The 25,163-nt window shown below is 43.8% G+C and overlaps 2 protein-coding genes across 5 annotated transcripts in view; one reads left to right on the forward strand and one right to left on the reverse strand.

Moving 5' to 3' along the window:
- Positions 1-3,594: 3,594 nt before the first annotated feature.
- Positions 3,595-8,187, reverse strand: HPS6 (HPS6 biogenesis of lysosomal organelles complex 2 subunit 3). Its single transcript, XM_079136783.1, has one exon. The coding sequence runs from the start codon at positions 8,043-8,045 to the stop codon at positions 5,676-5,678; it is 2,370 nt and encodes a 789-aa protein (XP_078992909.1). The 5' UTR covers positions 8,046-8,187; the 3' UTR covers positions 3,595-5,675.
- Positions 8,188-13,970: 5,783 nt separating this feature from the next.
- Positions 13,971-25,163, forward strand: part of ARMH3 (armadillo like helical domain containing 3) — a 192,774-nt gene continuing 181,581 nt past the window's right edge. Inside the window, exon 1 of one of the 4 annotated variants that reach the window (XM_079137949.1) lies at positions 13,971-14,143. Coding sequence is in view for 2 of the 4 variants with exons in the window: in XM_079137948.1 (XP_078994074.1) it covers positions 15,001-15,061 (61 nt within the window). In the remaining 2 variants the exon portion in view is untranslated. Of the gene's footprint in view, positions 14,144-14,775; positions 15,062-25,163 lie in introns of those variants that run through there. The other 3 variants (XR_013763503.1, XM_079137948.1, XM_079137947.1) reach the window with 3 other exon arrangements.

Here is a 25,163-nt window from a genome sequence, read left to right on the forward strand (position 1 = left end):
TAACTGGTGAGTGATTCTTCTCACTCAGTCCTCACCTTATGGCCCAGTTCAACCTCTTTTCCCATCTGAATTTTTTTTTTTTTTTTAACAAGTCAAGTTGGGGTCCCATGCAATAATAGTGCAGTTTATAGTTCAAATGGCCCACTAGCCTTCGAGTTGTGATTCTCAAAAAGTATGTTTTTTTTTTTTTTTTTTTTTTTTTTTTTTTGTGGTACTGGAGGTCAAATCTAGTACTTCAAGAATGCTATACAAGTGTTCTGCTGTTAAGCTACCTCCTTAGTCCTCCCTTATTCAAGGGAGATTCACCTCCATTTCATATTTTGTGCATAAAGTGAGACTTTATTGATTTTTGACTAAGTCTTGACATTATAGTATTTAAAATTCATAGAAAATGTGACCTCATTGTGCCCTCCCAGAAACTTCTGTGTCCTTGACTTCTTCCCCAGTTCCAATCCTGGAAAAAAAGAATCCTGGTAGCTCAGGTTTTTCTTCTGGATGACATTTTCTTAGTGCAAGATCTGGATCCCTCCCCCTTTTCACGCGTCCTGAATTCTCTTCTGACTTCTCTGTGTCCTCAGAGAACCTTGATTTACTACCACTAGAGGCTTCCTCCGTCCTTCCTTGAGAAGGGTATGTGCATGTTTGATGGAGCTGGCAGTGTCAAGAGTGACCACCAGGGGGAGCCTGTGCCTAAGAAGAGGCTGAGATGGGACTGGACTACTGTGAGGATTTTTTCTGACCTCCCCCCATCCCTATACTCACCCCCACCCTGATGAAGTAAGTGTGACAAGGATTTCGGTGTGGGGTGGCTCCCTATGGAGCTAGGAGTATAGAGTTGTCTCTGTGCCTGACTGTTCCTCTTTTTTCCTTACCACAGGTCTGTGTGAACCACACTTTGGTGCACTGTCTCAGGTGGAACACTTCCTAAGAACGGGTTCCCTCGGGGTCAGATTCAATGTGAGGATCAATCTTTCAGTGCTTTGACTTCAACTACAACTTCCACTAGTCTCTGCTGCCCATCCTTTACCTGGATCCTCTTTGACTGAGGTTTTTCTGTAAGCCCATGTGGGGAGACGGGAAGCAAACCTTGGATCAGCAAGCTCTTCTTTATTCTGCAGCGAAGTCAATCAATCAGGCACAGGAGGGCTCATTTTCTGGGTATGGAAGTGACTGTGGGCTACAGAAAGAGTCTGAGTTTCATAGTGTACAATGAGGGCGAATTCATCATTGGAGACTGTGGATGTACTGTTGGGATAGTCAGGGGACCTAGTGGTGCACTGTTAAAATTTTAATTCAGGAAGGCAGCTGTAAAAAGTTTGCAACTCATTGTCACTGGGAAAAGCTCACAACTCAGTGTTCAGTGCTTATCTTCCTATCCTCCCAGGACTCATCTGCAATGGGAAAGGGTAAAAGTCCAGGGCCCAGGTTTCAGTATTTGCCTCCTCCCTTCAGGACCCATTGTGATTGGGAAGGGGTAAATGTTTGCTTTTGGTGGAGATGCTGTGGATGAACCTGGGAAGGGATGAAAGTTTCCTTTTTCCCTTAGGGTCCACTGTTACTAGGAAAGGATGTACTGGAAGAGGTTTAATGTTTGGTTATTTTCCCTCCCTCCTCCATAACCACACTATCCCTCCGTTTTTCACGGTGGGGGTGGGGGGATGTCTTGTAGGAATATTATTTTCTGTAACCCTTCATTTCCCATCCCTCTTTATCTCCTAGTTTGGGGATCTGGGGCCCTGGGTAGCACCAGTTATGTCCCTTTCTTCTACCCCCACCCCCACTCCCAAGATGGTTCTGCGTCAGTGACTTTCCTGCCCCCCTCTATTGCCCCAGGTGGTCGGTTTCTTTTCTCACATCCATCTGCATTCTATCAATTTCAGGTTAGATCAACAAAACAATCAGTCTGGTCTGTGAGTAAAAGGGAGGAAAGCCATAAAACCTATAAAGCCTAGAGCCCATTCCCTTCTTCTCACCCAGGTAGTAGGGACCACTCAGATGCTGCATCCACACTAACTGAACCTGTTATAAGCCTGGCATTGTGATACATGCTGAGGTTACAAAACCAAATAACCATGCTCTCTGCCCTCAAGGAACTTGAATGCTAATTAGGGAGACAAGCAAATAACTAGGTAACACAACATCAAAGAAGAATGGCTGGAAAGAAGATTGGAAAGAGAGGCAGGGCCAGACATGAAGGAAGGAATGCCTTTATAGGAGTTTGATCTCTACCCTGAATACTGAAGTAGGTTCTGAACTTAGTCATATTTGCTTGTTATAAATCTTCTAGGTGTTATGGTTTAGATTAAGTGTCTCCCAAAAGCTCATATGTGAAACAATGCAAGACAGTTTAGAGGTGAAATGATTGGGTTATGAGAGCCTTAACCCAGTCAGTGAATTAATCCCCTGATACGGATTAACTGAGTGGCAGGTAGGGTGTGGCTGGAGGAGGTGGGTCCATAGGGGCATATCCTTGGGGTTTATATTTTGTTCATGAGGGGAACTCTCTGCTTTCTGGTGTGATGTCTTGAGCTGCTTTCCTCTATCGCACTCTTCTACCATGATGCTCAGCCTCACTTTAAACCCTTAGGAATGGAGTTGGTCATCCATGGACTGAGACTCCTGAAACTGTGAGCCCCCAAATAAACTTTTCCTCCTTTAATTGTTTTTCTCAGGTCTTATAGTCATAGCAGCAAAAGTTGACTAAAACACTGGGTAATCAAGGTTAGATTTGAGGATATAGGAATGTCAATTAGAAAGCCACAATAACTTTTGGTGACAGGTGGCCAGATCTAGGCAGAAAGCTGGGTCAGGGTATGGGAGGAGAGCAAGAGTTGTCCATGTTACAATTTTTTTCAGGTCCCAGGTGGAAAAAGGGCCTGTGACCCTTGCAGGCTGGTAGAGAAGGGAAGAGGGTCTGAGTTTCCTGGGTAGGTGACAGGCAGGCCAGGGGCACAAAGCATTCTCAGTTGTACCTCATCTCTGAAGCTCCATGAGGTTCTCAATGTGAACCTACTTTTCTTGGTCAAGGACCTCAGATTTGAAGCTTTGTCCACTACTCAAAACTTTTTTTTTTTTTTTTGGTTCTTGGGATTGAACTCAAGGTACACTACCCCTGAGCCACATCCCCAGTCCTTTTTTGTATTTTATTTAGAGACAGGGTCTCACTGAATTGCTTAGGGCCTCACTAAGTTGTTGAGGTTGGCTTTGAACTTCAGATCCTCCTGCCTCAGCCTTCTTAGCCACTGGGACTACTCATAAGTTTTAGCCCCAGAATTTCTCAAGTACCCAAGGTTAAGGACCTCAGTTCCTAGATTTTCCATTCCATAGGCCTCAACATCTTTTTTTTTTTTTTTTTTTTTAATGCACTTTATTTTTAAACAACCTACCTGACATGTTTTCTTAAAAAACAATGCCTCCTGGGCTGGGTTTGTGGCTCAGTGGTAGAGCACTTGTCTGGCATGTGTGAGGCCCTAGGTTCAATCCTCAACATCACATATAAGTAAGTAAGTAAATAAATAAATAAAATAAAGATCCATTGACAACTAAAAAAAAATTTTTTTTTTTAAAAACTCAATGCTTCCACTCCAAATAAATCACAGTCAAAATAAATAAGCTGAAAATTTATGGAGTGCTTAACGAATTTACATGTCATCTTTGCACAGGCGCCATGCTAATCTTCTCTGTGTCAGTCCAGTTTTAGTATATGTGCTACAGAAGTGAGCACAAGTTGCAATGTCTTGTCCAGAGACCCTCCCTTTCAACCAAAGACCTCAGACTTGGAATCTACCCACCTATTCAGACACCTTTGATTCAGGAAGACCACAATGGGTCATCACTCTGATGGCTTTCTCACATGCTCCACTAAAATCTATTCAGACCATGATATTTGCAACCCTGATAAGTTCTCCAAAATCCCAGCTGTGGTTTGGGATCATTTGCACCCTCCACACTGGAGGTCGGGGATGAGCAAAGACCAGCATAATCAAATATCTACCTGTAAAGGTAGATAAAAGCTACCAACCATCCAAGGTCACCTACTCCCCTCAGAGCTGCCAGGCTGGGTGGTATCCATGCTGAGGCCTTACTAATGGGTGACCCAGAGGAATTTCCTCAATGAAAATCTTGGCCCTTACCCTATGCCCCCAGGGGTTCACTGAGTATAATTCTTTCTCCTCCTGGCACAGCAAGAGGCCCAAGCCAAATCTCCAGCTGAGAAGCAACCATCATTCAGTAGGATCATCAATAGGAAAAGAGCTTCTAGTGTTGGGCTACCCTCATCTTCCCAGCTTCAAAACCAAGAAGAGAAGGAACCCACTCCCGGACTAGAAAGGAGCTGAGGTAACAAGTGAGGGAGAAGCAACAGCTTTAAGGCTAGTAGCTGAACTCCAGGTGTTGGTAGACAGGCTGGCTTGAGGTCCAGGACAAGGGCCATTCAAGCCTTGGGTAAGACCAACTTGTCATCCTAGGACTTCATTGAGGCTAAGGAGCCATCTCAGATGTGGCCATATGGACGAGCTACCATGGGACCTCCACAAGATTGGAGAACTAACAACAATCATGGGCAAGACTGAAGGGCTACTTCCTTCCTCCTGAGAATCTAAGAAACCATCCCTAGACCCATATGAACTTGAATCTACTGTCAAGCCCAGGATGAGGCTGGGCAGAATCTAAACTGCAGGTACTAGCTGAGGACAAAGCTGAGTGGCAGTGCTTACCTTGGCCCCTGCCTTACACAAGGGGTAGCTGGGGCCTAGGATGATGTTTAGTGGTAGCATCCAGGGGCCTACCCTAATTCAGAATTAGGCAGAGGCCACTTGGATAGAACTGGACATAGGGTCAAGATGTCTTTGGACATCTAATCCAGACAAGTAGAAATCTGTGCTGCAGATGCTCTTATTTCTTTGTTTAAGGTCAGTAGAAATGTGGAGCCCTCTAAGTACGTCTGCTCCCAGTGACTCATTATTGAGCCAGAGGGCTCTGCAGGCAGCTCTCCTGTCTGTAGTATATTTTCTTTAAAACCAGAGGTGCTCCAGAAATCTTGGGGGAAACAGGTATAGGCTCAGGGCCTGTCACAATTCGTACTCCGAAGAGTTCCAGGGAAAAGAAGGTGTAGCTCTATAGAGTCCCCTCCCTACAATGGGCTAGAAAGTCCAGCATTGATCCAGGGATGAGGAGCAGATTCAAGCCCAAGGAGGCCATTCAGTAAGGCAGGTCAAATATTACAGCTGCTACTCTCTATTTGAATCACTTGGTCAAGTCATTCAGTCTTTCTAGATTCTATTTCCTCACCTGGAAAATAGGGATAATATCAGTACTTTTCTAGCAAGGTTAAGAGAAGCATTAGAAGAGAGATTATATAAAGACCAGCAGAGTACCTAGCATACATGAAACTCATAAATGTTATTTTCATGATTGGAAGTAGCTGTTTCAGCCAAGAGATCCAGATTCACCCACTCCTACAACCTACAACCCTGAGACCCTCAGCTATTAAAAAACACAAACTGTATATATTTGATATTTATATACATTTTAAAAATTGCTCCAGAAGAGAGAAGAGTACTGCACACACGGGTCCCACCCTGGCCCCCTCCAACTCCTATATACCCTTCCCTGATCACTGTGTCCTACAAATCATTTCCTGTGTCAGTCACACAGAGGCCCTGTCCAGATGTTGGCTAGGCTTCTAGTCCTGGGTGATCTGATGCCTGAAGGGTAGTCATAGGTCCCCGAGGTGGGGTGGGGGGTGGAGTGCCTGGGTCCCATAGGATGTCCTCATAAAGGCTTAGAATTGGCCCTGAGGGTCGTCCTTGAGTTCCAGTCTGCTCCAGCAGGGTTTTGAGCAAGCCCACTGTAAGAGGGGGTTCTTCCCCTGGTTCAGGAAATGGGGTGGGAGGCCCCACTTCATCTGCGAGGTGTGTCCGAAGTAGAAGCAGGAGCTCATCTGGAGCTAGTTCTGGTGGGCACAGGCGGCAAAGGAGGGGGAGGTGAGCATCAAGCTGGCGGTGCCGGGCGAACTGGGCCAGAAGCAGTTTGAAGATCTCACTTCGAAGCAGGGGGCTGGAGGGGCCAAGGGCCAGGCCAGCCTCCAGAGCCTGCTCCCACTGCTCCTTTTGTATCAACTGACTCACAGCTTGCAGCACAGCTTTGGGTCGCCCACTGCCCAAAAGCAGCTCCAGCTCCAGTGTCTCAGGCCTGGTTCCCTCCTCACCTAACACTGCCAGGGCTCGGCGATACAAGGGCAGCCCTGGGCCTCCAGCCCCCCAGCCTGGCCCACCCTGCTGCTGTGCCAGTTCCACAAAGGGGGGTAACCATCGTGGCTCCAGCTGGCATAGACATTGGCACAGGAGTTCAAAGGGGGGCAGTATCCCATTAGGTGTTTCCTTTCCAGCTGTTGTATCCCCTAGCACCTTCTTCCATACATCTGGGGGAGCTTGGGACCTCAGCTTGCCATTTCCATCTGGCTGGAGCTGTAGGGCCCGAAGAGTGGCATCCCAGGCTGCTGTAGGAAGGGTTTGGAAAATGGTGTTGAGCTGGGCCAGCTGGTCTCCTGTTAACTCAGTCCTCAGCAGGCGTGCTACTTCGTGCTCTGCCAGCTCAGTCCAGCCAGCCTCCTCCTCATCCCCAGCCACCAGCTGGGTCTTGAGCTGCTCTAAGCCTCGGTAATCCCTAAGCTCGGCCCTCAGTGTAGTCAACAGTGTAGATGGGGGCAGGTGGCCCTGGAGGATGGAGGCCAAAGCTTGAGGTGCTCGGAATGTACTGTCCTGTCTCAGTTCCTCTGGGGTGAGCTGGGCACCCCGCAGGCTCCTCCGCTGGTAGTACAGACAGGCCTCCTCAAATACCTGATCCTTAGTTGAAGGCAGCTCAAGGCCCTGGGGGGCTTCCCAGCCTACACAAAACAGACCCAAGGCTGAAAGCATACGAAGACCTCCTCCAATCTCCAGATCTTCCTCATCCTTCATGCCTGGGACTGGAGGTTCCAGCAAATATACTCTGTCTGTACTTAGGACCTTCCTTTCCAGCAGCTGTCCACTGCCCATGTCCAGCAATTCCAATGTGGAACCCAGCACACAGGCCAGAGTGCCATGAAATATTCCCAGGGCAGCAGACCCCTCTGGGCCTACAGGTGCCTCCTGCAAGGTGCCCACAGCACGAATACCACCGTGGGACTGCACGAGTCTCACAGTGCCCCCAAAGTCAAGCAACAGAAGGCCCTGGGGAGCTGGAGCCCAGGTATGTACAGCCAATGGCTTTCTGGGGGACAGCAACCCAGGAAGGCCTCGGAGTAGGGTCTGGAAGTCCCAGGTGTCCCCTTGTCTGGGATTCAGGCTTTTACTGTAGGAGAGGCCAAGGCATGGGGCAGACACTATTACTTTGCCCTTACTTGGGCTCCAGATGAGTAGAATGTGGGCTACACCAGGCCAGGTGGTGGCAGTGGGCACTAGGAAGAGATCCTTTCGGGAGGCCAGCAGGTCAAAACGGGGGCAGTGGTGCAGCAAGACGCGTGTGCGGCCCAGGTTTGTGCCTGCCTCCCCGCTGGGCTCAAGAGTCCTGACGCACACGCGATAGCTGAAAGCCGCTACAGGCCGCCCTAGTGGGTCCTCAGTGCCAGACAGCCGCTCCTCGCACCACACCAGGCGGCCTCGGGGCGCCGCCACTGCCACCACTCGGGCTTCACCGCCCGGACACAGCTCAGTGCTCTGCAGCAGCTGCCAGCCAGGCTCCATCCCCACACCCCACACCTCAGTTATGCCACTTTCCCACACCAGGACCAGCGCGGGTCGTGCCGGCCACGGCAGGAAAAAGGCGTCTAGCGGTGAAGGGTGGCCCTCGGGCCAGGCCCGCTCCAGTTCCGCGCCGGATCCTCGTACAGCGACCAGCAGCTGTGGGGCTGGCGCCCCCAGGGGTCGGAGCAGCAGCAGGTGGCGGCCGTCTGGGCTGCAGCGGACTCGGGCAGCTGGGTCCCCAGCCAGCAACTCCCGGAGCCGGGCCGCGCCACTGAAGTTGCTAAGGTCAAAGAGCAGGCGCAGAGTCCCCGCACGCTTCATGGTGCCGCCCGCGCCGTAGCACGTTAGGCCCGGCTGCCCGGTGGGGCGAGGCCCGTCTCTCGGTGCGCTGTTCTCCGGGAAGTCGAGAGCGAGACGAGACTTCCGTCCCGGTGGATGAGGTGGGCCGAGGACAGGCCTGAGTGTCGACTCCGCCCCGCCCCACTAGGCTAGCTAGGGGATTGCCCCAGTGCACGCCCCGCTGGCACGCCCCGCCCTCCGGGGGAGGAGCCTCCGCAGCTCCCCTGGTTTTCAGCTTCCTTGACTTCTCAGGCTGTCTTCCTGGCACCTGGAAGCGAAGCATGGCTCAGTCTAATCCTGATTTCGGCTCCACTGAGCCCCCGAAAGCGTCCATCTTCTAAGGTTTTTCTTTCTTCCGAGTTTCGCTCTCTGAGTCCAGTTTACTCATTTATTCTTTTTTTTTTTCTCTCTTCTTTTTTTGTAGTACTAGGGATTGAACGCAGGGCCTCACACATGCTGGGCAAGCACTTAGTTACATCCCTAGCTACCACTCATTTATTTTTGAAAGTTTCATTGAGCACCTAGTTTATGGCAGGCTCTGAGTAGTAGACTCTGAACAAAATAGAAGAGCTTCAACCTTGCCTGTTAATCCCCAGCAGCTCAGGGGGCTGAGGCAAGAGGATCACAAGTTCAAAGCAGCCTCAGCAATTTAGCGAGGCCCTAAGCAACTCAGTGAGACCCTGTCTCAAAATAAAAAATAAAGAGGTCTGGGGATGTGGCTTAATGGTTAAGCGCCCCTGGGTTCAATCCCCGGTGCCAGACAAACTTCAACCTCATGGAGGTTGACAATCCAGTGGTAAATCGTAATAGTTAATATTTTCATAGTAGACACTATGGGACAGACCTGCTTCTTTTTTTCCAGATCTGTTTCCTTTTGCAGATAAGGAAAATGAAGCACAGAGATTAAGTAACTTGATCGAGATTACACGGGCATTAAGCAGAAGTGGAATTTCAACCACAGGCCTTCTGGCTCCTGAGTCAGTGTGCCAAACCATTTTATTCTATCAACTATTTATCACCAAAATCAGCAGATTGCTAAGGAAACAACATATTTAGAACCACAGAGTCTATTTGTCATCTCTTCAGCAACACCTACAAATTTTAGCTTTTTAAATTATTTATTTTTTTCAGTACTGGGAATTGAACTCAGAACACTCTACCTCTAAACTACATTCCCAATCCCGCCTTTTGAGGCAGTCTTGCTCAGGCTGGCCCAGGACTTGCTATCCTCCCACCTCAGCCTCCCCAGTTGCTGGGACTACAGGCTTGTGCCAGGGCACCTGGCTTGATAACCTCCTTATTGAAACTTCCTCCTGTGGATTCACTGCACATTTTTTTTTTTTTTTTTTTTTTTTTTTTTTTTTTATGGTACCAGGGATTGAATCCAGAGGCACTTGCTTAATCATTGAACCACATCCTCAGCCCCCTTTATTTTTTATTTTGACACAGGATCTCACCAGTTGCTTAGGGCCTCACTAAATTGCTGAAGCTGACTTTGAACTTGTGATCCTCCTGCCTCAGTCACGGGGATTACAGGTGTGTGCCACCATGCCTGGCTAGCTAGCACTATCTTAAGGGTTTTGTTTGCCATTGGTTCCCCTTCTTGCACCATCCTTTATTTTATTTCACTTTTAGCATTGGGGTTGGAACCTGGGGGCACTTTACCCCTGAGCTACATCCCCAGCCCTATTTTATTTTTTTATTTAGGAAATAGGATCTCACTAAATTTCTTAGGGCTTTGCTTAGTTGCTGAGGCTGGCTTGAACTTGTGATCCTCCTGCCTTAGCCTCCTGAGTTAACTGGGATTACAAGTGTGGGCTACCACATTAAATGTTGGCACTCCTCTGTCCATTCCCCAATGACATTTTGGTTCTCTCTCTCTCTCTCTCTCTTTCTCTCTCTCTCTCTCTCTCTCCTCTTTCTTTCCTTATGGCTTGAACTATTACATGGAAGCCAATGACTCCAAAATATTTATCTATAGCCCAGATATCTGTTGAGTTCCAATAAAGGGTATACAAAAGTCTACTAAATATTTCTGCTTGGATGTCTCACACTTTAATCTCAACATATCCTAAACATCATCTTCCTGCCCCAAATTACTCCTCCTCCAGTTGCTTCTAGTTGCCATAGGATTTATTTCATTTTATACCCTATCTTCATTTTTAGAGTAGAGTCTGGCACAAAAACCTCGATTGATGTTTGCTGAAGGAATGAGTAAGCTTATGTGGGCATGTTTGTGTGATATTATTTAAGAACCTTTTGGTTAAAAGTTACAGAAATAGCCCATGGCTATCTTAAGGAAAAGTGCTATTAATTAGAAGAACAAAAGGAACTCAGAGTCTGCAGGAGAAAGGAAGAACAGGCTTGAACAATGAACAGTAACCAAGATACTCACTGAAGACTGAGAAATAGGAAGCATGACTGTTTTTCAGTGGGAACCATCTAACCAGGATAACGTGGTCCCTGGTGCTTCATGACTTAGGTGCTGCACTGGAGGACAGAACCTGTGATGAATAAATTGTGATCCTCCTTTCATCTCTGTATCTCTCCCTCTCCCTCTCTCTTTTGGTACTGGGGATGGAACTTAGGGGCACTCAACCACTGAGTCACATCCCCAGCTCTATTTTCTATGTTATTTAGAGACAGGTTTTCACTGAGTTGCTTAGTGCCTCACCATTGCTGAGGCTAGCATTGAACTCGAGATCCTCCTGTCTCAGGCTCCCGAGCCACTGGGATTACAGGTGTATGCCACCTTGCCTGGCTCTTCTTTGCATCTCTTGCAAAAGCCAAAGTCCTCAAAGGTTACAGCTGGTGGCTAAAATCAGATCATGTGCCTTCACTTAACTGGCTGTTCAGGAATGTTTTTCCATTTATATTATACCTAAGAGTTCCAAAGAATTCTGCAGAATAAGAGGGGAAGAGGTCTGCCAGATAACCAAACCAATATGATACAGGCCTTATTCTCATTTTTCAGATAAGGACACTAAGGCACAGGGAGCTTAAGTAATTGTGCAAAGTCATACAGTTAGTAGATAGCTGACTTACGATCTATTTCCACAATTCCAGAGGTTTTGTGCTTAACAACTCAGCATATGACTTCTAAACTTACCATAGTGTGAATGTGTATTGAATTTACTTCTTGACATAGGTGTGGGCAGTTTATTATGTTGCTTCACTCTCATACCCTCTGCATTCCTTTTCCCCTTTCCTCTTCATTTTCACCTTCTCCAGAAAGTCTTCGGAAGCTGACATGAAATTTTCCCTTCTATGAATTTTCAGGGCATTTACATCTTGAGTCTTTCCAAGTTTGCCCTTGATAATTCACTCTCTGCTATTTAAAACATGTAAGTGCAGCCAGGTGTGGCAGCCCATACCTGTAATGCCAGTGAAGGCAGACTGAAGTAGGAAGATCACAAGTTCAAGGCCAGTTTCAGCATCTTAGGGAGACCCTCAATAACTCAGTGAGACCCTGTCTTAAAATGAAAAATAAAAAGGGCTGAGAATGTGGCTCAGTGGTAAAGTGCCCCTAAATTCAATCCCTAGTACCCATCCCTGCCAACAAAAATATAAGTGCATATTTATATGTATCTCTGTATCTATCACTTTGTTGCAATATAATTTCAGAATCATAACTTTTTTTTCTTTTTACTATTCATAGGATTGGGTAGTTAGTAGGTGTGAAGGTTTTATTAAAATAAAATCAGGTAGGGAACAGGGTTCTTTCATTCTTTCAGCCGGACAGAGGGCTGCTGCTTCTTTTTCTTTTTCTTTTTCTTTTTCAGTAATGGGAATTGAACCCAGGAGTGCTCTACCACTAGGCTACCTCCCCAGCCCATTTAATTTTTATTTTGAGACAGGGTCTAGTTAGGTTTCCAGATTGGCTTCAAACTTGCCATCCTCCTGCTTCATCCAGTGGAATTGCTGGGATGACAGGCGTTTGCCACTGGGTCAGGCTGGACAGAGGTTTTCTAACTGGTGTTCCAGAACTATTGGGATTTGCTTCATGACACTTTCCCCTGATCCTTCTTCACTCTTATGCATATTCTATAGCCCCTGTAAGCAAAAATAACCAAAATGGTTTCAGCTCCATTACAGAAGCACAAATACCCAGGATGGAAGCAGACTTCAAATGGATCAGCAAGCTTTCCTTTATTCCACAGTGGAGTCAATCAATCAGGCACTGAAGGGGCTCACTTTCTGGGAAGAAAATGGCCACTGGTTACAGAGGGGCTCTGAGTTTTATAGGTTACAATGAGAGGGAATTAATCATTGGAGGCTGAAGCAGAATGTATTGGTTTGGGCAGTTAGGAAAAAGTTGTAAAAAGTCCAAAGCTTATTGTTACTGGGAAGGGATGAAAGCTCAGAGCTCAGCTGGAGTACACTGTTTATCTTCTTTCTCGGGCACCCATTGTTACCAAGAGTTGAGTTCACTATTTACTTTTCTCCTTCCAGGACTCATTGACAATGGGAAAGGGTAAAAGTCCAGGGCCCAGGGTTTCAGTATCTGCCTCCTCCCTTCAGGACCCACTGTTACTGGGGAAAGGATTTGCTGGGAGATTAATGATTACCTTCCTCCTCCCTCTTCCTCCAGGTCAGATAGCTTTGGGGGGTTGCCATTTCCCTGTCCTGGGGGTTGTCATTTTCCATATCCTTCAATTCTGCTCACCCCCACAATTCTTTCCTGGGAGAATACCCAGCATATCCCTCCCCTAACCAGTTCTTTCCTGATGGTCCTGGATTCAAATTATTCTTCTAATTCTAAAAAATTAAATAACCTAATCAGTCAGAACCCCTGTTTTCCTTACAAGGATTGAAATACATACACACAGTAGGTAGGTGCCTGCTTTCCCCTACCTTTTTTTCTGGTGCTGGGAATGAACTCCAAGTAAGCCCTACCACTGAACTACATCCCCATACATCTTTTAATCTTTCATCTGCATGTGAGAAAACTGAAGATCAGAGAGTTTACTTGAGGTTGGGCACAGTGGTGCAGGTCTGTAACTGGGGTGACTGAGGCAGGATTGCAAGTTTGAGGTCAGCCTCAGCAATTTAACAAAGATTCTGTTTAAAAAAAAAAAAAAAAAGGACAAAAAGGGCTGGGGTTGTAGCTGAGTGGAAAAAGGCCCCTGGGTTCAATTCCAGTCGTACTGGGGAAAAAAGCATAACTTTAAAAGACAAATTACTCTTAGTAGGCATGCAAATGTATTTTATATTATTATTATTAATTTTTATTTATTTATTTTTTAGTTGTAGCTGGACACAATACCTTTATTTTTACTTATTTATTTTTATGTGGTGCTGAGGATCGAACCCAGTGCCTCACACATGCTAGGCAAGTGCTCTACCACTGAGTCACAACCCCAGCCCATATTATTATTATTATTTTTTGAGATAGGGTCTCAATAAGTTACCCAGGTTGGCTTGGAACTTGTGATCTTCCTGCCTCAGGCTCCTCCGTAGCTGGAGTTACAGATGCCTGCCATCACCTCTGGCAATACATACATTTATTTGTTTAATGAATGTTTGCTTCCAATATTTCACTTACAAGGCTACAATAAATATCCTGGAACAGGGCTGGGGTTGTGGCTCGGTGGTAGAGCACTTGCCTAGCATGAGCGAGGCACTGGGTTCAATTCTCAGCACCTTAAATAAATAAATAAATGAAGGTTTTGTGCTCATCTACAACTAGAAGTACATCTTTTCAAACCTTGCTAGTGTTTCTAGATATATTTATTCCTAGAAGGAATTGCTGAATTCAAAGTCGGCCATATTTCAAAAAAACACTATGGCAATTCATAAACCAGAAGGCCTTGTATGGGTGTTTGCTAATTTCTTTCTCGCGATGCCTTTCGGGAGTTGTAGTCTTTGCAATGTTTGCTGGGAATCGTGGTCTGAGCCTGCCTCAGGAAGCGGGTGTGGAAGAACCTATAGCCAAGCGGGCTTTAGGACCCCGCGGGGGCACCAGGGTAGGGGAGGTCGGGAGCGCGCCCCTGAGGCCGAAGCAGCGGCGGGCGTCGGTGGTGTCGGGAGCGAGCGGGCCCGGGAGCGGCGCGGGTGGCGGAGGAGGAGCCCAGGGCTCGGTAAGCGGCGCCGGCCAGGCCGGGTCCTCGAATCTGGCCAACCCTCGCGGGTCCTCCACAGTAGGCCTTGGTCCAGAGGCGGCTCTGGGGGCGGGGCCTGCGCTTGTTGTGGGGCCGACGGGGGTGACGAGGGGAGAGGAGGGAGGACTGCTGCTGAGGCTGCGTGCGGTGGGGAGGGCTGGGCCCCGGGGTGGCTGAGAGAGCGAGACGCGGCTTCTCTCCTGCAGCTGCTCGTCCTTCTGACCAGCCGGTGCCGGCCTGCTCCTTTCCCTGCCCCGCCAGTGGAGGGGCCTTTGGGCAGCTGAGGTCCTGACCTTTGACCCCAGCACGGGGCTGACTCTGACCCTGCCTGGAGAGCCTGTCCTCCCAAGTTGTTCGTGGCTCAGTGGTGAGGGTCAGGGGCAAGACCTCTGAGAAGGAATAGAGGAAGACGGATCTGTCTGAAGTCTTCAGGTGTCCCGGAAGGGACCCATCCTACCTCTTAAGTCTCCGACAGACTGACTTCCTTTACACTGAGCTACATCCCCGATCCTTTTTGGAATATTTGAGACACATTCAAATATTGCTGAGAGCGGCCTCGAACTTGCAGTCCTGCTTCAGTCTCTGAGTGGCTGGGATTACAGGTGTGCACCACTGCGCTGGTCCTCCCACCGACTGCCTTCAGCCCACCTTTCACATAGAATCAGTGAAGCTACCGTGTTTTCTTGGGGTTTCTCGGTGCAAATCAATCTCCTCACAGAACAGTGTGGGGGAAGAAATGAGAGAACAGGTTCCCTGGGAGAAATGGAGCTATCAGAAGTTGAGAAGTGCTGCCCATGGCGATTGGGACAGTAGAAACTTGGCCCAGGCCTGAATGAATGTTTCTGGATCATCGAATCCTCCCTGGTTTTTCCTTTTCAGAAAAAAGTTTTGAGCTTAGTGAGTTTTTTTTTTTTTGGTACACCAAGACAAATATGATTTTTGTTCCTCCCTTTAACTTAGGACACAGGTTGCTTGAAATTATCTTGGGTGTGCCTTCTGTTGAATTTAACAGTAATACTGCAGAGTAATTTCTGTGTGAAGGCTTTCAATATCAGACAGAATCGAGGGACAGGTAGATTCCTGTTACACTTATAAAGGGAATTTTTTTTTTTTTTTTTTAATTTTTTTATTTTTTTTTTATTGTAAACAAATGGGATACATGTTGTTTCTCTGTTTGTACATGGCGTAAAGGCATACCATTTGTGTAATCATAAATTTACATAGAGCAATGTTGTTTGATTCATTCTGTTATTTTTTTCCCTTCCCCCCACCCCTCCCACCCGGGAATTTTTATTCTTTCCTTAGTGAATAAGGAAGTCTTTAATGTGTTTTCTTTAGATTTTCAGTCATAATTTACTCATTCAGCCTTTATATAATTAAACAAACTTGAAAACCCCAAAGCAGCAGTTATGAAATTTGGAATTTCACATACTGCATAGTTTAGGAATCCATAAAATTTGGAGAAAATTTCCAAATAAATTGATCCAGGATATATGGAGGTGAACTGATTACTCACATTTTTTGAGCACTTACTATATAACTGGTACTGAGGTTAGAAATAGTATCTTTCCTCAAGGACATCCAAGACAAATTTTGATGAAATTTTGTAATGCTGTGTTATATATAAGACATTTGTACAGATTAAAGGGAATAGTGCCATTACCTACCAGTAGGGAGATCTTTGTAGGGTGAAGATACTTGAGTTGGGCTTTGAAGGGTGGGTAGGAGCTTGCACAAGTAAGAAAAGATATTTCAGTTGCAGAAAACAGCATATGCAAAGGCATGATTGCAAGTTTGAGGTCAACCTCAGCAACTTGGGGCAATTTAGGGCTGGGGATGTGGCTCAGTGGTAGAGCGCCCTTGGGTTCAATCCCAGTACCACCAAAAGAAAAAAAAGTAGGTTAGGGAAGACAGTCTGGTATGCTGAGATAAAGTTTGTGGGATGTACAGATGGAGATGTTAGGCAGGTGGAAGTAAGGAGGCTTGGTGAGCTTCATAGCTTGGCAATAGCTCTCAATAAGTGAGGGCATGTATGAGAAAAATCTTGAGGGAAAATGTTTCTTTTGTTAGGAGTTATCAGGATGTGCACTTCTTCCACTTAATAGTGAGCTGCTAAAGGCAGGGACCATAACTTAGTAATTTTTTGGTCCCTTTTCATCTTATACTGTGCTTGTGTTGTAATATTATAACGTCTTGATAAAAGTTATTAAACTAGCAGGAAATCATTTGACTTTGTAAGACTGTAATTACCTTTTGTATTTCTTTAAGATTATGGTAATCTCGTTTTTTTTTTTTTTTTTTTTTTTTTTTAACCTTTTTCTTTTTCTCTCCCTCCCTTCCTTACTCCAGCCACCCTTTCTTGTGGTACTGGTGTCAAACCCAGGGTCTCACTCTTGCTAGATAAGAGCTGTACCACTGATTAATGCCCCCAGTCCTGTATCCTATAATTTTCATTTTATACTTTAGGTGGTATTCATGAGGCTTGTATGGTTCAATGGGAAAGAAAATGAGAAAATGAGGGGGGTGTTGTGCTGCTCCAGGAAGTTTGGAGCTTGAGCGGGAAATAGTATTAATTTATAAGAGGCTCCTGTTCATTGAGAAGAGGATCTTGCAATGAATTCTCGTTCTGGGAGATGTCAGAAAAATGTGGTTTTCTTTCTTTCTTTTTTTTTTTGTACCAGGAATATTGAACCTAAGGGTGCTTAACCACTGAACCACATTCCAGCCTTTTTTATTTTTTATTTTGAGACAGGGACTCACTAAATTCCTGAGGCTGGCTTTGAACTTGTAATTCTCCTGCCTTAGCCTCCCAGGTAGTTGGGATTACAGGCATGCTCCACTATGCCTGGTCACTTCCACTTTTAAGTACAGGCTAAATACCACTCTGAGGTGAGCACTATCCACAGCACATAGAGATAGGGACCTTGGGCTGGGGTTGTAGCTCAGTAGTAGAGCCCTTGCCTAGCACACATGAGGCACTGGGTTCCATCCCCAGCACCACATTTGAAAAACAAAAACAAAAACAAAAAACCCTAAACAAAATAAAGGTATTGTGTTAACTTGCAATTAAAAATATTAAAAAAAAAAAAAAAAAAAAAAAAGAGGGCTGGGGTGGTGGCTCAGTGGTAGCGCGCGTGCCTAGCATGTGTGAAGCACTGGGTTCGATTCTCAGCATCACATATGAATAAATAAATAAAATAAAAGTCCATCAACAACTAAAAAATATATTAAAAAAAAAAAAAGAGAGAGACCTTGCCTAATAGTGGCTCATGTGCTTACTTAAATTAGTCTATTTCTATCTTAGCATCTAGAAAATAATGATGATTCTTCTCAGGTGATATTCTGAGTCCACTGACTTTTCTTGGATTAAGTGGGAATATGGATAGTATGGACCACTTTGGAATTTCCATGGAATTGTAACTTTAACTAAATCTTGTTTTTAATATTCTATTATTGAATAGCACTTGAGTTTTTGCACTCACAGGACATTCTCACAGGGAAAAGTGCTATCAGAGAGAAAGATTTAGTGATTCTACTGCTTTCTAACTGTGACTTCGGGCACAGTAAAATCTTCATAAAATTAGCATAATAGTAGTACCTATTATCATCTGATTATTTCACAGATGGGCAAACTGGACCTAAAATGTCAAAGGAAGGGGATGCCTGTTGTTGAGGTAAAGTGGGAAGAATAAGATGTGGGAAGGTGAGGGTCACTCCAGTGCTTTTTCTAGAGAATGCATAAGTTTTATCCATCGTCTCAATATCTTCTCTGTCCAGATAATCCTTTTCTTTCAAAACCTTGTTTAAGTTTAAGGCTTAGATGAATATTTCTTTTCTTTTCTTTTTTTTTTTTTTTTTTTTTGGGACTGGGGACTGAACCCAGGGTGCTTAACCACTGAACTACATCCCCAGGCCTTTTTATATTTGATTTAGAGACAGGGTCTTGCTGAGTTGCTTAGGGCCTCTCTTAAGTTGTTGAGGCTGGTTTTGAACTGGTTTTGAAGGCCTCCTACCTCAGCCTCTTGAGCTGCTGGGATTACAGGCATGTGCTACCATACCCAGCTTAGGTGAGTATTTCTTAATGTTTAGTGGGAATCACAATTATATCAAGCAGAATTTTTCAAACTTATCACTATTGGCATATTGGGTGGGGCAATTCTTTGTTGTGGGTGACATTGTAGATGTGTAGCAGTATTCTTGACTTCCACCCAGTAAATGCCATTGGTACTTCTCTTTCTAGTTGTGACAACCAAAAATGATTCCAGACACTGACAAGTGTCCCCTGGGGTAAAATTGCCATATTTGAGAACCACAGACCTAGAGCGATTGTTAAAAATTCTGATTTCCCTTGCTCAACACAGTGGTAATGCTTGTAATTCCAACTATTTGGGAAACTGAGGCAGGAGATAGTAAGTTTGAGGCCAGCCTCAGCAATTTAGTGAGACTCTGTCTCAAAAAATAAAAAGGACTGGGGATGTAGCTCAGTGGTAAAGCACCCTGGGTTCAATCCCCAGTACCAGAAAGAAAAAAAAAAAGTAGATCCCTGAGTTGGGAGTGTGACTCAGTTGAACAATACAGGGTTTGTTCCCAGCACTGGGGGAGGAAAAAAAAAGAAAACTCTATTCCATTTTTTTTTTTTTTTTTGGTGGTGCTGGGGATTGAACCCAGGGCCTTAGTACATTCTAGGCAAGCACTCTACCAACTGAGCTATATCCCCACCCCCTCTATTCCTTATCTTGAGCAGTCGTATTCAATAGTGGGGTAGAGGGGTTTAGGATTTTACATGTTTAGGAGGCACCCTGAGATAGTGTGACACAGGTGATCACAGCTTTGTAAGCACTAAAGCATTCTTTCCTCCCAACTGAGGGCTGTATAGACTCATCCTTGTTTTATTTCTCTTTTGTTTTATAATATCTTTCCTTTCATTGTCAAGTTTAGATGGAGAATTATCCTTAGAGGACTGACAAGTCTCAGTTAATATAGTGTCAATAAAATCCTTAAAAAGATCAGTGTGTTCCAACCTTTAAAAAAAAAAAAAAAACTTACAACTGGATAATCTGTCAACTTGACTAGACACTCAGTTTCTCCAGTTTTCCACCATTCCATTCATTGGTCTGTTCCCCTCTGTTACACTTCACTATTACCTATATTTATATACTGATACATATAGTTATCTTTTATTTTTCTACCATGGCATCTTCACCCATCAACAAACTAGAGTAATGAAACTCAAGATACTGGACTCCACAGTTTGTTCATTAAGGCCAAAGAATATATATATTCCTCACTCACCTGAAACTTAAGTTTCTCTGGAGGGTCTGTGCAGGTTATTGCTTGTTCCTACTCTCACTTATATAGGCAACCCCCCTCCCCCACCCCAGAACTGGGGACTGATCCCAGGGTCTCTTTATCCTAGTTCTTTTTATTTTTCTTATTTTGAGATGGAATCTTGCTTGGTCACTGAGGTTGGCCTTGAACTTGTGACCTGCCTCAGCCTCCAGAATCATTGGGATTATAGGCATGTACCACTGTGCCTGGTGTGTGTGTGTATTTTTAAGTATATATATATTTTTAGTTGTCAATGAATTTATTTTATTTTATTTATTTATATGTGGTGCTGAGTATTTAACCCAGGGTCCCACACATGTCAGGCAAGTGCTCTACCACCACAACTCTCAGCCCCCACCTTTAAAAAAAAAAAAAAAAATCTCACTTTATGCTTTGGGTTTTTTTTTTTTTTTTTTTTTGGTACCAGGGATTGAACTCAGGGGCATTCGACCACTGAGTGACATCCCCAGCTCTGTTTTGTATGTTATTTAGAGACAGTGTCTCACGAATTGCTTAGCACCTTGCTGTTGCTGAGTCTGGCTTTGAACTTGCAATCTTCCTGCCTCAGCCTCCTGAGCTACTGGGATTACAGGTGTGCGCCACTGTGCCTGGCATATACTTCAGTTTTCTCATTGTGAACTTCCTGGATCATAAGTTTGTTGTGAGGAATGAATTAATGTGTGTAAAGTGCTAAGAGCAGTGCCTGGTACATAGTATGTGCTAAATAGTGTTAACTCTTTGGTTATTTTTGTTTGTTTATTTTTTATTTTACTTTTTAAAGACAAGGTCTCACTGTGTTGCCCGGGCTGGTTTTGAACTTGCACTCTTCCTGCCTCAGACTCCTAAGTAGTTGGGATTATAGGTATGGACCACCAGGCCCAGCTGTTATTTTATTGATTATTGTTTTGGGAGGATTGAAACTAGGGGTGCTTTATCACTGAGCTATATCCCCAACCTTTTTTCTTTACTTCTTTTTTTTTTTTTAAATAACTTTATTTATTTTTTTATGTGGTGCTGAGGATTGAACCTAGTGCCTCACACGTGGTAGGCAAGCGCTCTACCACCGGCTTTGAACTCGCAATCCTCCTGCCTCTGCCTCCCTAGCCTCTGGGATTACAGGTGTATGCCACCTCACCTGGCTTTTTATTTCTTATTTTGAGATAGGGTCTTGATAAATTGCTGAGACTGGCCTTGGATTTTCAATTCTGCCTCAGTCTTTGGAGATTCTGGAATAAAGGCGTATTCAGCTGCATCCAGCCCAGCTGTTTTTTTATTTTTTTAAAAAACTCCTTTTTTAAAAAAACATTTTTAGTTGTAGACGGACACCATACCTTTATTTTTATTTATTTATTTTAGTTATTCATTTTATGTGGTGCTGAGGATTGAACCCAGTGCCTCACACATGCTAGGCACGTGCTCTGCCACTGAGCTACAACCCCAGCCCCTAGCTGTTTTTTTAGATTGATGTCCTGTATTCAAGCCTAGTATCCCTTCACTGTATTCTAGTGTTCTCATGGATGCTGTTATATTTTCACATATATGTGAACATACGTACTTCTTTTTAGATTAAGGACTAATTAACAACATGTGAAGTTCATGATTTTTTAACATAAGTACCCATTTGTGTGACTTCCACTCACGTCAAGATTGATCATATTTCCTGTACCTCAGAAGGTTCCTGTGTTACCTCTTGCTTATCTCCCCACAACTATTCTAACCTTTGTCACTGTGGATTAATTTTGCCTTTTTTTTTTTTTTTTTTATATTGAGGATTGAATCCAGGTGCACTTTGCCACTGAGCAGTGCTTTTTATTTTTTATTTTGAGAAAGGGTCTTATCAAGTTATTGAATGCCTTGCTAAATTGCCAAGGCAGGCCCCAAGTTTGCACTCTTCCTGCCTCAGTCTCCTGAGTGACTGGGATTACAAAGTATGTGCCAGTGTGCCTTGCTGATTTTGCCGTTTTTGAACATCATGAATGGAATCATCAGTTTATACTTTTTTCTTTTGTTTTAATTTTTTTTATACTCAGGATTGAATTTAGGGGAACTTTACTACTGAGCTACATCTCATCCTTTTTATTTGTTATTTTGAGACAGGTTATTACCAGGTTGCTGAGTCTAGACTCAAAATTGCCATCCTCCTGCCACAGCCTCTGGCATTTTGGGATTATAGGCATGCACCACCATACCCAGCTCTTTTGTATTTTTAAAAATATTTTTTTAGTTGTAGATTGACACAATGTCTGTATTTATTTTTTTATGTGGTGCTGAGGACTGAACCCAGTGCCTCACACGTGTGAGGCAGATGCTCTATCCTGAGCCCCAGCCCATCTTTTGTATTTTTTTATTCAAATTTTCTGTGAGATTTTTCCATGTTATTTCATGTATCAGTAATTGTTCTTTTAAATTTCCCTATGGCATTTTTTTGTATGAATATAATATAATTTTTCTATTCTGCTGATGGATTTGTGAATTCTCTTTACATATTTAAAAAAAGTCACAAACACAAAATACTTGAATAAACTTTATAAAAACATCTCAAAAAGGGAATATTTATGTCTCGGACCCTGGTGCTTTTGTCTCTGGAATATACCAATGTGTCCAATTTTGGGGGTCTTTGCACTCGTCATTTCCTCTATCTGGAACATTTCTCAAGGTTTTTTGTATGGCTGGTTCCTTCCTGTTATTCTGGATCTCAGCCAGATATTACTCTCAGGCCAATTTTCCTCTCCCAATCTGAAGTAGCCTTCCTTGACAATTTGTCTTCAAAGCACTTAACACTGTTTTATCTTGTCTCCCCTCTGCTATGATGAAAATTCTATGGGAGGGGCTGGGGTTGTGACTCAGAGGTAGAGTTAGAGCACTGGCCTACCATGGGTGAGGCACTGGGCTTGATCCTCAGCTCCACATATAAATAAATGAATAAAATAAAGGTCCATCAACAACCAAAAAATAAAAAATAAAAAAAAAGTTCTGTGGGAGTAGGCATCTTTTCTGTCTTATTCACTGCTACATCCATAATGTCTGGCACCTAAAAGGTCTTCAGTATATATTTGTTGAATGAATGAATGCCAGATCTGTAGGTATGTTTTTTTCTTTCTAAACTATGGACACATTTATCTTTAAAAAATTTCACTCCCCTTTAAAAAATTTCACTCTTCTCCATATTTTTCTCATTTACTGCTTGAAGTGTTTTAGGATGCTTACCTTAGCACCTGGTTATATGAATGTTTTTGAGTCATGAAGATAGGGTGATACTTGGTAAAAGTCCATTACAAATGTGAACCTAGATCCCTAAACCATTAAATTTGGAAGCCCACAGAAAGCTGTCCCGTGGCTTCTTTTTACAGATTGATAAATTGAGGCCCAGGGAGGAAAAAGAAACAGTTCTAGAAAGGAGTGTATACGTGGAGACTAGAACCCAAGACTTTGATGTATTAATTGTGGCAACTCTCTGGAAATTAGAGTGAATTTCTGTTAAATTTATTTTCTGGTCTCAAGAGTTGGCATGTATGCTACCTAAGAAGACAATAAAAATAAATAAAATAAATAACTAACTGGCTACACGTAACTAGCATTGCTTCCAAATTAGACAGTGGAAGAGTTTGGCTTTAGGCTTTAAAATTTTAACATTTGGCCACTTCCTCTTTCAAGGATGTGATTTTAAGAAGTATGTGGCTTGACTGCTTCAAGATGTATCTTATAAAGTTGGGTCTTATACAGGGAAGTTATGCTGTGGGTCTTGGGACCAACAAGCTCCCAGGCTTAGGATTAAAAGGCTTCATGTATGATTCAGTTGAGGAAATTTGAAGCCATTCCTAAGTTTGATAGTAGATACAGTTAGTATTGAAAAGTCACCTGGCTTTTTTTTAATACTTTGCCTATGTCTTATTGCTGAAAAATGATGTTAAAACCTAAACCGACTTTTCTGTGAGATTACTATGCCTTTACCATGTTTGCTTCTTCTCCAGAATTTAATGGAATTGACAGGCATAAGAGCAGAACTGTTTCCCTGTCATATGGTCCCATAGCATTTTCTTTGTTCCTCTACTCCATTTATTTTTCATACTTTGCCTTGTGCTATGGGTTATTATGTCTGTTTCTGCTAGTAGATTGTGAACTTCCAGAGGATCAGGTCTGGAATTTCCTCTCTGCAACCTCATGGTGCCTAAACTGACAGTTTTTAGGTGCTTCTTATATATTTGAAATACTTCAGTGATGCTGAGGGAACCATTAGGAGTCTAGTCCAATCTCCTTCTTTCACTTGAGAGGAAATCGAGAAGTACAGTGACTTAGTCAATGTTGCCTAGTTAGCTCAGAGGTCTGTGTTCTAGTGTTAGTTCTGCTGATGGTGATTGTTCCATTGCTTAATGGGAAAAAGTTGTGGAAGAGTTAAAAAAGCACTTGGAAGTTAGAAACAGATTATACTTACATTACTGAGGTGCTATAACTTACTACTCTACCAATTAGATATTTTATTTTCAAATTTAGGAACTCAGGTTTAATTTGTGAGAACTGAAGAAAACCTTTTCTAAGAAGCTCTACACTTTCCCAGGTGTGGTAGTGCACACTTGTAATCCCAGCAGCTCAGGAGGCTGAGGCAGGAGGATGGCAAGTTCAAAGCCAGCTTTAGCAATGTTGAGGTGCTAAGCAACTCAGTGAGACCCTGTCTCTAAATAAAATACAAAACAGGGCTGGGGATGTGGCTCAGTGATTGAGTGCCCCTGAGTTCAATCCCTGGCACCCACCGCCCCCGACCGCCACCCCCCCCAAAAAAAAAAAAAAAAGAGTTCTACATTTCTAGTCTACCACTCTAGAAACTATTGTTTGCTGTGTTCCATGTTTCAGAGTACTGGTAGAAATAATAGACTTTTTATTTTTTTTATTTTTGTGGTGTTGCGGATCAGAACCCAGGGCCTTGTGCATGCAAGGCAAGCACCCTACAGCTGAGCTAATATCCCCAGCCCTAGACTTTTGATTGTCAGTTTCCAGTCGCATTTCAGGCAGCTTGGGTGGTAAATTCCAGTTGCCTGTGATGATGACTAAGAGTAATTAGTTGGGGCCTTTGGCTGAATTTCCCCCTGCTCCAAATGGAATGAGAGTGATGAAGAGAATTTAATTTCTTAGGAAATTTGGTAGTTCGAATTAGCATTGTTTTCCCCTCTTCTCCTATTCCCTTTTGCTTATTAGAAAGTATTGATTCTGAAATACAGTGAGTTTATTAGATTTGGGGTGGACATTGATTAGCTGTAACCCAATTATAAATTCTCAGAGGGGTATGTTTGTAAACATGTGCTTTTCATCCAGAAACTCATAGTTCCCCCTGTTGCGGCTAATCAACTGGTTGAAGCTGAGCACATGCAAGATCTATATCCACTAAGCTTAGAATTGCATTGCTTTTGATTTATTTTAATAGGATTCTCTTGATTTCCAATTTATTTTCCCAAGATAAGGACGTCTTCCTCTTGACAACCTATTTAAAAGACACAGGAATGTTTTTAACAGAGGCTGTATTTCATGCTTTAAGGCACAGCCACAATCAATATAATGTAAATTGTCTTAAAGAATCTTCTCTTTTTGTTATTTTTTTTCCTTCAGTCTTCTCTAGACCATAAAAGAATTTGAAGGATTAGTGGAATCTTAATAGAGATAGGTTTTTCTAAAATTTTGG

This window comes from Sciurus vulgaris (genome assembly GCF_902686455.1).
Source record: "Sciurus vulgaris genome assembly, chromosome: 4".
Taxonomy (NCBI): domain Eukaryota; kingdom Metazoa; phylum Chordata; class Mammalia; order Rodentia; family Sciuridae; genus Sciurus; species Sciurus vulgaris.

What these genes read in the sequence shown, in the direction of transcription:
- HPS6 (XM_079136783.1), bottom strand. Translation starts at nt 8,045, where the DNA reads ATGAAGCGTGCGGGGACTCTGCGCCTGCTCTTTGACCTTAGCAACTTC.